Source organism: Pseudochaenichthys georgianus, chromosome 1 (genome assembly GCF_902827115.2).
Source record: "Pseudochaenichthys georgianus chromosome 1, fPseGeo1.2, whole genome shotgun sequence".
In the NCBI taxonomy this organism is placed as follows: domain Eukaryota; kingdom Metazoa; phylum Chordata; class Actinopteri; order Perciformes; family Channichthyidae; genus Pseudochaenichthys; species Pseudochaenichthys georgianus.
The window spans coordinates 35,534,781-35,552,624 of NC_047503.1; the positions used below are offsets into that span (position 1 = coordinate 35,534,781).

Genomic DNA, 17,844 nt, shown 5'->3' on the forward strand with positions numbered 1-17,844 from the left:
GGGGCGCCGAAAATTGAAAAAAAAGAAAAAGTTAGAAATAAAAAATATATATTTTTACTTTATTTCATAACAATACAATTTCCCGATTTTGGATCAACAAAGTACATCTTATTATCTTATACTAACAGAACTACGCCTATATTGCGTACAGCACCCATAAACTATGTCACACACCCCCCCCCCAAATCAAGTTGAACTGCCCCAGCCCCAGTAAAAACCAAAGGTTTATGTGAAATTGTTCTTTTTTTGAAATAATGGTTTTAGTGTGCAATTATAGGTTTTAATTTTGTATTTGTATTCATTTAAAATAAATCAAACTCCCAAAAAACGTACACAGCTTCTGTGTGCTTTTATTAACAATTGGAATTTACTGTGTAAGCGGCCGCGGGGGGGGGGGGGAGCTTTAGAGAGCTCTCTCCTGAAAGACTGAGAGGCTCTGATAACCTCAGTGAGGTGAGGTAAAGGCACACCTTTATATGATCATTATAGTTATAAAAAACAGGTGAAAACCAGGTATAAAATACTGACAGTACAAAAAAGTTGTTATTAATAAACTAGAATACAGTTTGAAAGGTGTGAGTGATTTGTAAAATATCCATAAAGAAAAAGAAAATCTGCTTCCAGTTCTGTTTCATATCGTGTTGAGAGATGTTTCCATAGATCTCCTAATGTTGCTCTCAAAGTGCAGCAGATTGATGCTTTTAACTTCAATATAAAAAAAAAAAAGTCTTCCCGGGGAGCATGCCCCCGGACCCCCCTAGAGGAGACCCCCCCCCACTTAAATCATGTTCAAATGGATAGGAAACTAAATACAGTTGCACACATCTTGTGTCAATATCTTTGTTTTTGTGGTCATGCCACAACCATGCACGTGCGAATCATAGTGAGTGTCTGCATTTGGGGGGGGGGGGGCAGCTAAAATCTTGCCTAGGGCGGCAAATTGGTCAGGGCCGGCCCTGATTGCAGGACATGTGTAAGCGCTTTGAGTTGTAGAAAAGCGCTAGGCCTATAGGCTATAAATATAATAATAATAATAATAACTTTATTTGTATAGCACCTTTCATGCAGGGGATTGCAGTTCAAAGTGCTTTACATCAGTAAAAAATAAGACATCAAATCAGTGTAAAACAAGCAGCAAGAGCAAAAAGTGGGATAAAATAATTAAAAATAAAAACATGGGGAATAAAACATAGAGAAATAGTGCAATGTAAATCACAGGGAATAGTGCAGTATAATAGTGTAAACATGCTTTGGTAAAGAGATAGGTTTTAAGCTGCCTTTTAAAAATGCCTAATGTATTGGCTTCCCTAATATTGTTGGGTAACGTGGTTTACAAAGGCTGCATCACCGATCTTCTTATGACTCTTTCTGGTGACCTCTAATAGACCTGCATCTGATGATCGGAGTGTTCTGGCGGGTGTGTAGTTTATTAGAGAGTCAGCAATGTAGCTGGGTCCTTGTCCATTTAGAGCTTTGCATGTAAGGAGAAGCACCTTCAAATCAGTTCTGAAAGTTACAGGAAGCCAGTGTAGAGTAGCTGAGACAGGACTAACGTGTTCCCTCCTTTTGGTATTCGTCAGTAGTCTAGCTGCAGAGTTTTGAATGAGCTGGAGTCTAGCTTTCTTGGGGAGACCAGTGAATAGTGCATTGCAGTCGGCTAGATATAAAAGCATGAATTAGCTTCTCTGCATCATTGTGATTTATGAATGGTCTTAACTTCGCTATGTTTCTGAGATGAAAGAAAGCTATTTTGGTCACTTTGTTTAAATGGGCGTTGAAGTTCAAATCTGAGTCCAGGATGACACCGAGACTTGTCACCTCCTGTTTAATCCAAGTGGTTAAACTTCCTAGATTATTTGTTAGCATCTCTCTTTTTGAGATAATAATAATGTATTATTATTATTATTATTATTATTATTATTATTAGGCCTATGTGTTGGAGATGTGTGGTTGGACTCTGTAACATCAGAGGAGACTGGGCCAATTGTACATTCTTAAACTGCACTACTTAGAACTAACTAAATAATGCAGAGATTATTTTTATATAATTGTATTCAATAACCGTAAGAAATTCAACAGTATGAAGTGATTTGTAAATAGGAATACAGATTTGACTTAATGTTTTCATAAATATATTTTTCTCCCAGTTTGTCATGGGACTTATTTACCCTCTCAAAGAACCGGAATCGAGAACCGAAAATAACCGGAATCGAAAAGCAGAACCGGAATCGTTAAAATCCAAACGATACCCATCCCTATGTGTGATGCAGTAACATCTTACCGCTCACTTACGTTAGCGGTGTTGTAAAAACCGTGGGAAAGTGTAAAATACGATGACGAAGAAGAAGATTCCAGTGGCCCCAATTTTTGTCCATTCTGGACAAGTGAAGAATGTATTCGGACAAGTAAATTGCCAAACTCACTTGTCCATGGACAAGTACTCTTTAAAAACTTTTTCTCACACTGTTACCCCTTTTCTTAGTGTGCCGAATCAGCACATTGTCTTCTTTAGCATATATAATAATATAGCTACAGTGGTACCAACAAAAAAAAGAAAACGACACAATCTAAAGGATGAAAAAAACATTGCAATGCATTATGTTGGGATGCACAGAAGGCTACCCGACCACCTTCTGTCAGGAGGTTTTTCCTTACCACATGGTGGGAATTGTTTCTCTATAAATAGTATGGAGTACAGTCTAAACCTGCTGTAATGTAAACATGCCCTGGGATAACTTTTGAGTTTTAAATAAGATTGAATTGAATCATTCAATGAGCTCTTGTTATGTCTCACTTTTGACAAACAGCCAACCAAATCAGTCTGCGAGTCCAATCCTTGTTGGAATCTTTCATTTTTCCTTGGCATGAATTAAAAAGAAATGCTTTATCTACAACAAAACAGCTACATTTAATTAGTTTATTTTGGCATTGATACAGTGCTGATTTGTGTACCCAGCCATGCAGCACAAACACCTCACCATATGTTGCTGGCTTCATGCTCACTTGCTGGCCATCTTTTGTACCCATTTTTGAAAGCTTTGGCTATGCATAGAAAGCGGTGCTGCTGCCGTCGGCAATATGTCATCACAACGTTTGCCAGGTTCTCCACTGAGTTTATTTCCTTACTCGCTTTTTTAAATTATCCCCTTGTTGTTTGACTGCTGTGCAATTTCTAAAACGTTTAGTTCATGCCAAGAACATATCTGCCCACTGAGGAGATTATTCAAATATGGGCAATTGAATCCATTGTGGACAGAACATATTGCAATAAAATGGCTCCTGAAAGTAAATATTGGTGATCAGTCCAATGTATGACTGTGTGTCAAACAATCAGGTGTGGCATCAAATTCCCACATACAAGGGCAACTAAAGCAAACAGTGTCTGCCCGATCACCATCAAAACATTCCAACAGTGATGAACGGAAAGTTTTGATATGAATCAATATGTCTGCCAACTTGCATACAATTTGCCAATGTCTTGTTGAACAGAAAATTCGATGAGCCTTAAGTTAGGCATGACTTCAGAAACAGAAAGGAGTTCAAAGGCATGAACTTGGGGCACGACGTCATCAGGCTGCATAGCATTTGTTAGAATTGGATAGTTTTTGGAAATACGATTAAAGTGAGTAAAGTATTTTCATCACCTCCTTTTGATCCTCAAATGTGGTACTTTTCCGAATCCGCCATGGAAAAAATTACATTTAATAGGCTTATTAAATAAATAGTGATTAGTAAAACTTTACAAGATTCATTAAACACCTGCTTCTTCCTTACATCTAAGATGTAGATTACGTTTTCTATATCTCTCCTTGTGTCCCATGTGTTGTTTAATTTGTTTTATTTATCATGCATTACCATGTCTTAAACAATCACACAGGCATGTTTAGTTCCAGAGACTCACTATTTAAACATGCTTGGCTATAGTATTTTGTGAGCAGCTCCACTAAAAATACCTACATCCAGGGCAACTATTGCAGAGTTGCATGTGTGTTTTATCAATAATGAAAATGGTAAAGCAATGGGAGCTTTTTTAAATATCAGAAGGGGGCAATCATATGCTTTTAATATTCCCCACTGGCTCCGCATGATGGAAATCTCATCTGACCCTAACAATGCAGAGCCAAATGTTAATGTCAGGAGTCTATTTAGCAAATCACCCTACTACAGCCTCCAAATGATGACAGACATGATAATGTGAATCAGTCAGTCAGGCAGCTGTACATACCTCACCATGACAGGAGCCTCTTGGGTTTTCCCAGCAGCTCACTGCCCTCTGACTGTTTCATTATGAGCGTGTTACTTTCACTGATCGAACTGGGGGGCATACAATTTAATCCAAAACCCATATCTTAATTAAATCCACAGTGAAGTGTTGTGCATTAACACACACACAAGGCACTCGTTTAATCATTGACCTAGTAATACATTGAACAATTCCGTTTCATTATCATTATTAAATTAAATCTCCTGGCTGGCTGGAGTAACATCGATAGTGGGTAAACCCCGGGAAGCATTAGTAGAAGCAGAGCAGGGATGAGCGTGGGGCTTTCCCCGTGGTTTCAGATTGTGTCAATAATCGCTATAATTTTTCTCTTCGCTTCCTCCTATGAGCCGGCTTAGCTTCCCGCAAACTGGGTGTAGGTCAGTGACATTATGTCTGTTTCAAATGTAGGCTAAAACTAGGACAAGGTCACTTTTAACTGTCCATAACAATCAGCCATACTGCACCGTAGTATATTTTAGAGCACAATAATAAATATATGTAGTAGCATACTATTACAGTGATAGAACATATGGAAATAAAATAAAATAAACACAATAACTTCCCTCTGTGAGTGATGTTGTTGACAAGGTTGCATTATATCGCTAGCACACAAGCATCTTCACGGTGGCTCGGATTTGTGATGAATGAAAAAAAAATGGACATCCGTTTACAATTCCTCCTCTCAAATTCACAGCGCCAAACAAAACACTTGTCTGAAACGCTTTTTGGTTATTAAAACTATAAAGTTCAGCATATTTCTCCACATAAATGGGACTCTCGTCACTTCACAAATTGTGACAGACTTTTTGTTTTGCTTTTAACGCAGCTCAGTGTACTCACGCGTGGCCACTCCGTATCCGCACGCGCACACTTCCCCCCTGACCTTGACTCACCTGCGTTCCTCAGCTTCTTGTTGCGATACACGGAAAAGATGACCAAGAGGTTGCCCAGGATGTCAACAACAATGGTGAAGATGAGAAAGCACCCCAAAGTCGTTGTAACCCACGGTGGCCGGTCCAGGACGGAGTCAGTGGGGCCTCGCGAGGAGCTGTTCAGTTGAGACTCATTCATAAACATTGTACACCGTGGCAGAAGTTTCTCAAAAGTCAAGGTCCAAAAGGTCCAAAGTCAACTCTCCTAAAGATTGGATATCGGAGACGCCAGTGTTGGGAGACTTTTGCCTCCCGTGGTTTTCATCTTCATCCTTTCCACGCGCGCTGTTCCTCCTCTTTCTCCCCCTGTGTGGACTTCTCCCAGCCGCCGTGGATCAGCTCCGGTCGTCTCCCCTTCTCTCTGCTCGCCACGGTGTCACGTATGTGCCCTTGTGCCATCAACCCTGTTGGTCTGCATGTGTGACAAGAAGCAGCAACTTCAAAGCTTCCCAGCATGTGATCGAACAGACCGGAGAGCAGCGGTTTTACTTAGAGAGAGAAATACTGACGCCTGGTGGAACACAAGTTGAATGGCCCGGGAAGCGTCCGACTCCGATTCAATTGATTCATCTCAGCAAACCTTTGTTGTCATTTGGAAGATCATGTTGAAATAATAATAATAAAGTAATTTATACGTAAAGAAATAAATGACTTTAAAACGTCTGCAGCCTATTCATAATTGTCTCATAAAAGTGACATTACAAAATGTTAAAAAAAAGTAATTGTGAAGGTACTGCAGAAATATCATCATTTAGAGAGACTGAGTTATCTACCCATCGGTATCTGTGGAGTCCATCTGACAGAGCCCAACCCAACACCCCTGTCATCATTCCTTCAAATGTGTCCCCTGTCATTATTATGATAACAGCTTTTCATCCCTTCTGGTTTTCTCTTCTTGCAAACCATCATCTGCAAACTGCAAATAAATGCTATGGGCTACGGTTGAAAGTCAGCCAAAGAGAGATTATTTGAGTATGTTTCAGAGGTCTAAAGAGGAAGTGTTATTGAGAAGGTCATGCTGTAGCTCAGTCTGCAAGGACTTGGCTTGGGTGGTCGAGATGCCCTTGAGAAATCACTGAACCTCTGGAGTATGTGGCACGACCCATCGCACAAAATCTCGATATAACTGATGCTATGTTTATTTTCTATGTGTGTTTGTTTGGGTGCATGCACGTGTGTGTGTGTGTGTGTGTGTGTGTGTGTGTGTGTGTGTGTGTGTGTGTGTGTGTGTGTGTGTGTGTGTGTGTGTGTGTGTGTGTGTGTGTGTGTGTGTGTGTGTGTGTGTGTGTGTGTGTGTGTGTGTGTGTGTGTGTGTGTGTGTGTGTGTGTGTGTGTGTGTGTGTGTGTGTGTGTGTGTGTGTGTGTGTGTGTGTGTGTGTAATGGAATACTTCCTCTGTATCTCACAAGATAAAAAAAGAAACCTCTGAGGAATAAATGAAATTGTGTGTTGTCAGTATTTACATTGTTGTCATGTTGGTGAGTGGATCGACCCACTCATCAGATACCGATTACTCTAGGCCATTTACAACACTCATTACATACCTGCCCAATAAGCTATAGGATTGTCAATATGTTTTATTATTTATTTTAATTTATTTCATTATTCAATCACACTGTAGTCATGACATTAGAGTTAACTCGTTTAAAGTCTTATAATTAAAGACGATGTTTATGTGTTGTCTGTATCCTCGACTGTCCCTGTAAAAGCCTTACATACTTTATTCACATCACGCCTTCAGCTGCTTATGCTTAGTTAAACGTGTTAAAAGCCACACATGTAAATTGTACAAAGCTCAGACCTATTTGTTTTATGCAACCAACTCTTTACATACATTAAGCCTTAAACTGGATGCTGTATGAATCTTGTTCATTTAAAAATTGACCTTTCATTTTTGTACTCTGTAGTTGTCAGTATTTCAACTTTTGAACTTATATTTCGGAAGTCATTCAGCTCTTTCATATGTTCATGTTTTACTGATTTGCGCGTGCCTTATCCAGAGATCAGCCCGTACATTGAAAGCATTGCTTTTATTCTGAGGAGACTGTCGTTTTTAATTGTTTTCTGTCCCTCAACTATTATGAGTAAAATAGAGGGAAGCAACATCAAGGACAATTTATGAATAATTATAGCAGCTGAATGGAAATAAATCTTTCCAATGTTCAATCATTTCCTTTTAGCTTGATGGTGGAAACATTTAGCAGCATGAGCTGAACAAGTGCATTTTCAGTTACTTCATGATCTGCAGACACTTTTCAATTCCCTGTAATCTACAGTATTTGGTAAAAATGTTGTCCTTTTTACTGATTAAACAGCATTCATTTTATGACATACCATTTTAACAAGGCAATGATGAAGGCAATGATCATTATTCTAATTAAAACACATGGTAAACTTCACACAGCTACTTTATCTTCTTTTTTTTGTGTAAGGAAAAACGAACATATTTGTAGACGTATTTATAGAATCTGGTGGCATCTAATCTCCAGGCTTCTGTGTGGGATCTTCCCATGGCAGCAGTTTGCTGATATTAAGGGCCAGCATCGGTGAGGGACACGCTGTCAATCTACTGCCTGCCCTGATGACCGGGGCACGCCACGGCCCTGTGGCCTTCGCTCTGGTTCCCACTAGGCACTATTTTGCATCCATGTTATAACAAGGCCCCTTAGCTCAGCGTTGCATTCAAAATACATAAATAAATAAAAAATTCGCCAGTCTGGGCCTGCTTTGCAACCGGCAGTTTCCCTATGCTGTGGGTGATGCAGAGAACCGAAGCAAGAATACAGTCTGCAGTGCTATTCATAAGGTTGCACATGCTCTGAGAGGGCTCGCAGAGTCCTTTGTTGTGTTTCCTGGCACATGTCCCATGCAGACGATCAAAGAGGAATTTTACAACATGGCAGGTATTGATATGTGATTATATCTTTACAGTGAATGTTGTTCCTATGACGTGCACTGTTGTATAATAAATGCAGCCTACTATTTCATAGGATTTCCCAGGATGCTTGGCTGTATCAACTGTACACACATACCGATATCTGCGTGTCTGGGAGAAAATGAAGGCGACTATGTTAATCGCAAATTATTCCACAGCCTCAACATTCAGGTAAATCTTGCACATTCACTTATAGAACACACATTGAAGTCTGGGTGATTAAAGGAAATCACACGTTTAAATATTCACACATTACATGTTTCACACTTGGACTATCTTTCTCTATAACATGGACTAATTTCAAATGAACATTGATGCTACACTGACTATTATGCTCTTATTGTGGAAGTAGTTAACCCCAAATGCTTTTGCAGGCCACATGTGACCACAGGTCTTTAATCACGAGACTTGAGGCAAAGTGGCCTGGGTCTGTCCATGTCTCAAGAATATTTAAATCAAAGCCTGTGAGTCTTCACTGTGTCACAAACTCGAGCAGGGTATGGCAACTGTACATTCTTATTGTTTTGTGCTTCTTAAACTGCCTTTTGTGGTACTTATTATGGAAATGTTCCTTTATCTTCAGGGCTCTTCAGTGGAGTGCTGCTCGGGGACAGGGGTTATGCCTGCCAGCCATTCTTCATGACCCCGTATCCTGACCCTGATGAAGGGCCACAAACCAGTTTTAATGTGGCCCATGCCAAAACCAGGGTCAGGATTGAAATTACTTTTGGAATACTGAAGGCCCGATTCACCTGCCTGCGGGGGCTCAGAGTGGCCCCTGAAAGAGCTTGCCGCATCATAACGGCATGTATTATGCTGCATAACATTGCCACAATGAGGAAGGAGAGGGCTCCTCCTGCAAACCCCCAACCTCCTGATGTGGTAGACCCCACCACCCTGGACTACCCTACTGGCAGGGCTGGCAGAGAAGCTATCTCTTTATTATTTGCTTAAAAAAAAAAGAACAGAGAGAGAGAGGCCTTGGATGATTTGTGTTGGAGTCTTTAGTGTTTTATTTATTCACCCATTCCTGAAGGAAAAAGAGAAGAAAACATAATTGGTTTACTTTTTCTGTAAAGTAAAAAAGGGACTTCTTTTAGGTATCCTACATTTTGTAAAGGTCACCTACTATGCACCTTTCATTTGACTTGAAAATAAATTACTGAATGTTACAAAATTCCCTGTCTTTCTCTCTCCAATGTTTCCAACTCCAGCTTTTTTTTTTTATTTGTAGGCCCTTTAATTCGATGTCCTGTACTAGGGTCCTTTTGTAAAGGGCCCTCACAGTGTCTGCTTCAGCCTGAAACACATATATGTTGTTTTAACATTCAAGCATGGCTCACTGCAAAAAAGCTGACCATTTTAAACTTGACTTTTTAATATGTAGTTTAATTAATGACTCGTCGTGATGACATTGGCCTAGACGTTGAGGGCACAGGCTGCGGGAGAGGAAGAGTTCCTTCTTCCTGCAAATTGAGCAAAGCAAATATCTTTTCAATAGAGAGTAGTTATTTGTCCCAGGTGCAGACCACCACCATGTGCAAGTAATCAGAAATAATAAATTAAAGCAATGTGTCCACACCCGCTATCTGTGTTAGGGCAAATTGACAACTTCATATCATTGGTAACAAAATACTAAAGTTTACCGCCAGAGCTCTCTCTGAGCAAGCAGACAGCGTCTCATCATCTAGGCTCTCCTGAAAAAAAAAAGAAGAAATGTAAAGGGTCCATTTGATCCATATTCAGCGACCATATAGGTGACATACCAAAGGTTACGTTACCTCTGTATGACGTAGTTGGTGATTTGGGGGGGGGCAGCAACACCACGTTCTTCCCATCATCTGCAGAACAATAAAATAAATGTTACTGACTTCCACAAAAATAGATATATTATATAAATGTGTTTTATAGCATCCCAGCTGTTTAAAGCTCCTCGACTCATACCCTGTATACAAATGTGGTGGGAGTGGCTGCCACCAGGGTCAGTAGAGACTCCCCCTTCCACCCCTACCATCATGGGCCGACCCTCATTGTTGCTGAGGGCCAGCTCCTCGGCAAACATTTTTTTCCTGTTGGCTAATAATTGTGAAAGAATGTGACTGCTTTCCTAGTTATGAAACAGACTAATTGAAGTAATACAAAACTTGTAGTTGTATTTTTAAGATCTCAAAAGAGGGAAATGTACTAGATTGAATGATGTTCTTATTTTAATTTGTTCACTTATAGACCCGCTGGGGTTACATCTGAAAAAAGAAACAAAAATGCTATAAATTAAAAGGATTACAAAAATATTAGGCTTAAAGTCCACTTGTGACCCTCGGGCGATGATATTACAAAGAAAAAAAGGCTGCCACTCAATGATCAATTTGGTATTTTAATGACTATTTATCAGATTAACTAGAAAATTAATCTGGAAGCGCCAGATTTATTTTTGAACATGACTGCCGTGCATCTAATACACTTTTTAAAGATCTGCAGCTGTGCACGCTGTAGCCTATAGGACGTATTTTACTTACGCATTCACGGAGTCTGCAATCTGTTGCCAACTGTGTTTGCGACTTTTGGCAGCCGCAAGCATATTGCTTTTGGCCTTCATAATATGTTTTAGATCCTCGTATCTGCTCATAATTACGGGTTGTTCCTCCGGTGAAATGAATTGCTCAAGGCTTCTCCATTATTCCGATTGGTCAAATGTTCCAAATACCGCCCCTTTTATGTGAACGCGCTCATAACTAGATATGGGCACACCTGGCTTGAGTTACCGAGTTGATAACCAGCGTCGTCGGACCGCTTAGCGAGAGCGCGTTTGTTTTTGGTAAGCCAGGTAACTCAACCATATCCAGGGTATGTTGAACTGGATTCGTAGTAGCCTACAGACCTCAGGGCTCAATGTTTTCCCTGCTGTGCATTTATTAGCATCCAGAGCAATGAGACCTTTAACTAACAGATAATATATCTAACATTTTGCTAAACTATTTGTTTCAATTCAGAATTGTCTTTTCATTTAAAGTGATATTACTAATTTACATAGTCAAATTAAGATATAATGCATCTAAATGAATGTCACTTCTTAATATGTCCTAAAAACACACAATCATGAAATGAATCACCTTTTCCTTTGTTCAGACGTGGACTCCATCTTGTGCCAGTGCTCAAAGGGGAAGCACAACTCCAGACTACTTCCATATGGGCTGTATGAGTAGGCGGAGTCATGGATGTCATTAGTTGGAAAAAGTGTGATGTAATGTATGCCAATTAACTTAAAAACTATGAGTTACTTTGGAGCAGATCATGGTTTATTTTGAATGTGCAATATTTTTGTAAAATAAATTATGAATTTACTTAGGCCTTGAGGATTTTGTTACATGTAGAAAACAATGTTATTTTTGTATTTAACTGTTCAGTCTCTTTTCAGAGTCATGACCTGATTGGCCAGGTTGAATTGGGAAGGCGGGCAATCAGCTATAAATGTGACTGGGAAGAATGTGTTTCCTTGTTGGTGAAAGAGCAGCACCAGGCAAGTAGAGAAAAAGCAGTTTATCTTTCTGAAAAATACATGTTTTTGTTGAAGGCTATAAATAAAATGTTTTTTTATCAAAGAAAACCCTCTCTCCTTGTGATGTTGTATCACCTGCACTTCACATTACAACAGATAGAGAATAACATGTATCTCATTTTAAGTTTTGAACAGACATCTGAGAGGGAGAGAGATGATCTGCAGGGCGTACTGTGTTTTGTTTACACTGTCGTGCTTTTGTAAACTCTCACTACTGCTACAAGGGTTTAATTTTACTAAAATGCTCTTAAAGAGTAACCAGGATAATCCTCTGACACAGGACACAAAGGCTCGTTTAGTGTGCCGGAGTGTTCTTTTCTTTTTAAGTCTTTAAAAGAACATGAGGTAAAGATGAGACGGAATTACCCAATGTGAGTTGAGCACCTTCGTATTTAAAGTTAATTACTCCTTAAATGTCTATTAAAAAGATAATTAAAAAACAGAGAGGGGTGGAGGGGAGCTTCCATCACGCCATACAGAGAGAACAGATTCAAGGGAGTTTTGTGGGGGTAGGAGAAAAAAGTGGGAGTGCTGGAAGTGGGAAAAGGAGAGTGGATGAGAAGTGTGGGGGAGGGAAAGGGCAGATGCAACCGTGATGAGGACAGTAGGGTGCCGAGAGGAGACCCACCCCCTTAGACAGACAGACACACACACACACATACACACACACACACACACACACACACACACACAAACACACACACACACACACACACACACACACACACACACACACACACACACACACACACACACACACACACACACACACACACTTCACACACTCATTTGCGAGATCTGTCCTAAGTGAAGACAGACAGAAGTAATGAGTGCATTCTCGACAGCCCCAGCATGTCTGTTCTGCTTCACTGGGCATCCCGTGGAAAAACAAGAGTGTTTGCTTTTATCCACCGATGCTCCCTCCTCCTCCTCCTCCTCCTCCTCCTCCTCCTCCTCCTCCTCCACTCAGCTGGTTGCCATGACAACATCAGAGCTCCACCCATGACCGAGATGTGTGTGTGCTGGTGGAGACAGACAAGTTAAAATAAATAAATAATGTTCCACTGAATGATAAGACATTTTAAATGTTTAATGAGTGTGTATTTATGCTTTGTTTGGGTTTTGTATTATCTAACCCTTCTCTTGCGTTAGGTCATACCCCCCTTCCCATGCTATTTTCGGTCTAAATTGACCGGTGTGTTTTGCACAGTGATATCTCTGGAACCCCTTATCCAATTTTGATGGTTGACACCTCATTTGAACAGTCAAAGCTAGTAGAATCAAGGGATGACATACAGAATGACACCAGGGGTGAATTTCATATTATTTTTGGCAGTAAGTTCAAAGATAGTGCTTATTTTACATTACTGTATATTATAAAAATGCTTGCCATGTCGGCTGTGTAGCTGAGATTCTTCCCGTTCCAATTATGTATGGGATGTATTGATTTGATACAAGCAAGCTAGTGTTTCATGTCATGGTCCGGACCCACCGGTGGGCCCATCAAGTTAAGCATTCACTGTGATGAATATAAAATAAGACACTGATACTGTTTTCTTCAATGAACATTTATTGAAAGAGAAATATACCATAACAGAACATGTGTGTGTTCACGCACATAGTTGGCAATGCAAAATTGTGGAATGTCACCGCAGGCTCCTCTCCCTCAGGGGCCTCTATCTCAGGGCAACACACTCTCACTCCCTAAGCGTCCAGGAGCGACGTTTGGTCAGTGTCCGTGGCGTCCAATTGTGACGCTCCTAGGCTCCTTCAGCGTCATAAAGGGACGCAAATAGCTTTCAACTGATTGCAATGTATTCCCATCTGCGGCGGGATTTGATGCTCATGGAAGCACGGCATTCATTTGTGTCGGCTGCCCTTAAAGGCAATGTGAGCGTCCATTCCCATTGGATAACGGAGAATTGTACACCCGGAAGTAAGTATTCCTCTTACTGTCGATTGATTTTACAGTGATATCTGCACTACTCATCGACAAAAAAACACCAGATTATCCTTGTTAATTACACAACATTGATTGGTTTAAATTGTGTGCAATGCTTTTGTATTTTTCCCCTTCGATTTGGAGAAACAAATATTTTTTCTGAGTAAAAGATGGCAGAAGACACTACACTACCCAGAATCCCCAGCTATCGTTTGGACTACACCATGTGCTCTGTTTGACAAACCCCGTGATAGTCCTCAAGCTCTGTGATTGGAGAGTGTGCTCCGAGGGTTAAGCCGATTCTCGAACAGCATTTGAAATGGGATGGAACCACGGCAGACTGTCCAAAACTGGATTTGAACGGGTCCACCGCGTCCATTTCTTTTTTCAGAGGTTTTGATAGGCTAAAATCACGCCGCAATGCACGTCGGGATATGGTGTTTATGTGATATGAAATCGGAAAACATTACAAAAAATAATAATAATACTTTATTCCGAGTGTTCTTGCTTTTCTCTTTGAAAGTCATCACATAACGGCATTGTAATACACGGTTCGGCTGCATTAAATATTACATATCTGCCCTAGATATGTATTTATAGAGCCCTGATCAGAAGACCTTTTGACAAACTGGAAGAGATGCCGCCAAAACTGAATACGTGACGTGGACCATAAATATATCAACAATTAAACAACATCTTCCATTTATTTTCACACAATACGTCTCCTTGCAGTATCAACACTAATTCGGCTGACTTTTATATTTGATCCAATTAGTAGATAGTCTGTATTTACACCATAACGGTGCACAGCTGATAGAAAGGGACTTTTTTGTAGTTTTTAAAGATATTACTGATTTTCTGAACTACCTTTCCAACTCCTCATGCAGTTGACTGTTACAGGTCTATACAGGTTCATGGTACAATGCATAAGCTTCACATCGAGAGACTGAAACTGTATTTTCCTTTACCGTTCTGTTTTAAACTAACAATAAAGTGAATAGTCATATTATGTACGATATTATTATGTTTTATTAACTAGACCACTGGTCTAAACCACACCTCCTAGTGGTTAAAGCACGTTATTGAATGTAGTTGTTGAATAAGTTATATTTATTTAGTTATTGATGAAAACATTTAAATATTAAGAGTAGCCTACATACAAAATAGGGGTCAATGATAGAAATATAGAATGGAAAATATCTAGAAGATACTGTAGTGATCTCTACAATAAAACAGTTTAGTGCAGGACGTCCAAAGATATTAACAGGAGGATGTGCAAAACAGACAAACTGATAAGGCTGAATTTTACTCAGGTGTAACTAAAGTCTGATTTAAGGGTTGTTTATATTTCACATCATTAATCAGAATCTGCAAAGTAACAAAAATAAATGTAGTAGAGTAAAAATACCAGGTTAACCTCTGAATTGTAGTGGAGTAGAACAAAGTAGTACATGCTGCTGTAACAAAAACATTTCCCAACTTGGGATCAATAAAGTATCTTATCTTAAGATGATCGATGGCTACTGCCATATTTGCTAAATGTGCATCTGAACCTTGACAAGTGCATGTTTCAGGCTTATCAATTAACAACAGGAGGGGTCACAGACATAAGACCAGCTGTCATGTGGTATTAATGCTGCCCATTATGGACACAAGCAATTTTCACCCATGTATTAATTATATGTTTTAAATTTGATAACACCAATGTGTTTCGTGTCCCCTAAACCTCCAGGGATGTATACAGTTTAATACTGGCAACTTCTAATTGTGGGAAATACGAAAACGTCTTTTAAAACTACATTTCCCAGTAGAGACGTGCCATAGAACATGTTGCGAAACACACAATAGCCAGCAAGTGTAATTCTGGGGGGGAGGGCCAGGCTGGACCCGTCCAAGTCCAGTTTTGGATAGTCTGGCGTGGTTCCATTCCATTTCAAAGAGCTTTGACGCTCAGCGTAACCTTGTCGCACTGCCACTCCAATATCCAATCACAGAGCTTGAGGGCTAATCACGGGGTTTGTAAAGCAAGGCGGATGTTGTAGTCCCAAACGATAGCTGGGGATTCTGGGTAGTGTAGTGTCTTCGGAAACTCTGTAGTGTCTAATCTCCGAAAAAACAATTTGTTTCTCCGAATCGAAGGTTAAAAACACAAAAGCATTGTACACAATTTAAACCAATCAATATTGTGTAATTAACAAGGATAAACTGATGTTTTTTAGTGGATGAGTAATGGAGATATCACTGCGTAATCATTTGACAGTGTGGGGAATACTTCCGGTTTTATTATGAAAACTTCGAGACCGGAAATACTGTTTTCACCCACGCTAACTTTACATGGAAGTTGCCCCATATACAGTACACGTTCTCCTGGCGAGACCTCAAATCATCTTCGTATATCTATCAAACTGTAGATCCTACACATCCACTGGACGTGGATTATAAAAGTACAATATACACTTCTCGCTAGAAATCTAATAAAAAAGCATTTTAATGGCCAAACTATTCCACAATTTAGGATTTTCCAGAGAGGGTTATTTGTGAATAAACGACCCTCCGGAGCGTTTGCAATCGACAGGAGCATGTTGTTTCTTACACGACCACTAGAGGGGCTACACTTTAAAACGTGTCTCTGGGTCGTATTTAGCTGCTGAACAATCGACCTATATGGTCGTTTTTTGTAGGAGGACAGGCTGCTACTGGGAGTTGTAGTTTTAAAAGACGTTTTCGTATTTCCCATAATAAGAATTTGCCAGTATTAAACTGTGTACACCAGAGGCGGCGCTAGGGGGTGGCTACTTGGGCTCAAGCCCCGGATGTTTTCTGAAAAGCCCCGGATGTTTCACTTCAAATGTTTTTTTTTTTTTTTTTTAAATGTCCCGGGAATAATGTGCAGTACCGGAGTCCACCAGAGAGGCAGCGGCTGCGGGACATTAGCCTGCGTACTGCGTAGCCTTCCCTGCCCTGAAGAAGAAGTGATCCTTCCTAGTGCCTGACGAGTTTTAAGCTAATAGCCTATAAAGTTATGGATATTAGAAAGTTATTTTCATCGAAGCAGGCGCCACAAGCTGCAGCAGCAGCAGCAGCAGTATCAGCAGCTGACAACAATGTCATCACCAGCATTGAAGAAATGGATGATGTTTCAGGTTTGTGAATCTAATGGTGATATCTGCACTCTGGCTGACTGAGTAAGAAGTGAAAAAGAGTGATGTAACGTTAATGTTATAGCCAGTGGCGGCTGGTGGAAAATATTTTTGGTGGGGCTATTGATAGAGTGAGTAAACATTTTTTTTTGGGAGAAATGACCCCTTAAATTAGGACTTCTGGTGATGTAATGGCGCGTTTCCAGTGCAGCGCGGAGCTCGCTTTAATGCTGCGTTCAGACCGGACGCGATGCGAATATTCGCTTCGCTCTAAACGCTCCTATCGCATCGCTCTAGTCGCTCGAGTTTCACCGCAGCTGTCAGCTGTGTTTACTCGCATCATTCAAACAAGACGCGCTGGCTCGGGAGCTACAGCTACAACAACATGAACATATTTTACCGTGATTAAATTGTAATACACGTTTCTAAATGATGCCGACGTAACAACATACTGATACCGGTTAGTAAAAACCATGAATTAATGCTTTGACAAGTCTGCAGACAGACGGCAGGCGAAAAACCTTTTAGAATGCTTGTTCCCTGAATGGAGCTTGGCTAAGCTAACGCTATATATGCTCCGACCGTCCACACTCACAACAACGGCCTACAGACATAAATAAACCAGCGACTGTATTCTCCATGACACAGACAGTCTGTGGTTTGTACTTGTTTAACTTTTGTCTAGTTTCTGAACAGATCGTATCTGTCCCCGGCTGTTTGAAGAGCAAGCATGTGAAACAAAAGATAGCATTTACCTAGCCATGTGAGAAGCCTTGTTGATACGTTTTGTCTTTTTCACGAGCTTGCTGTGATATATACAAATCGGGTTGGTCCGGTCCAAGGTCTTTAAGTATCAATTTATCTCCCAAACTTCTCCTTTCAAAAGGATTGGAGAGTAGCTCTTGGGCGGACCGAGGTTCCGGCGACTCCACCTGCACAACATTCTCATCCAAATCACCTTGGTCACTCACGAGTCTAAAAAACAACTCACGTCAACGCACGTAAGCAACATGGGCGCCAACGTGAGCGCCCACGTGACCAAAATATTTGACGGCGCTGATTGGCTGAAATTATGT

General features: G+C 40.4%; 1 protein-coding gene and 1 long non-coding RNA gene across 2 annotated transcripts in view; both read right to left on the minus strand.

Moving 5' to 3' along the window:
• The window catches only part of mtnr1aa (melatonin receptor 1A a), a 39,694-nt gene extending 33,922 nt beyond the window's left edge, over positions 1–5,772 (minus strand). Inside the window, exon 1 of the mRNA XM_034085421.2 lies at positions 5,158–5,772. Coding sequence (XP_033941312.1) covers positions 5,158–5,341 — 184 coding nt within the window. The 5' untranslated portion in view covers positions 5,342–5,772. The remainder of the gene's footprint in view (positions 1–5,157) is intronic.
• A 4,025-nt stretch (positions 5,773–9,797) lies between these two features.
• LOC117452098 (uncharacterized) lies at positions 9,798–11,278 on the minus strand. Its single transcript, XR_004552764.1, has 3 exons — positions 11,241–11,278; positions 9,912–9,971; positions 9,798–9,827 (listed from the first exon to the last, which is right to left on the minus strand). It is a non-coding gene; the product is annotated as an uncharacterized lncRNA (long non-coding RNA).
• Positions 11,279–17,844: the final 6,566 nt, after the last annotated feature.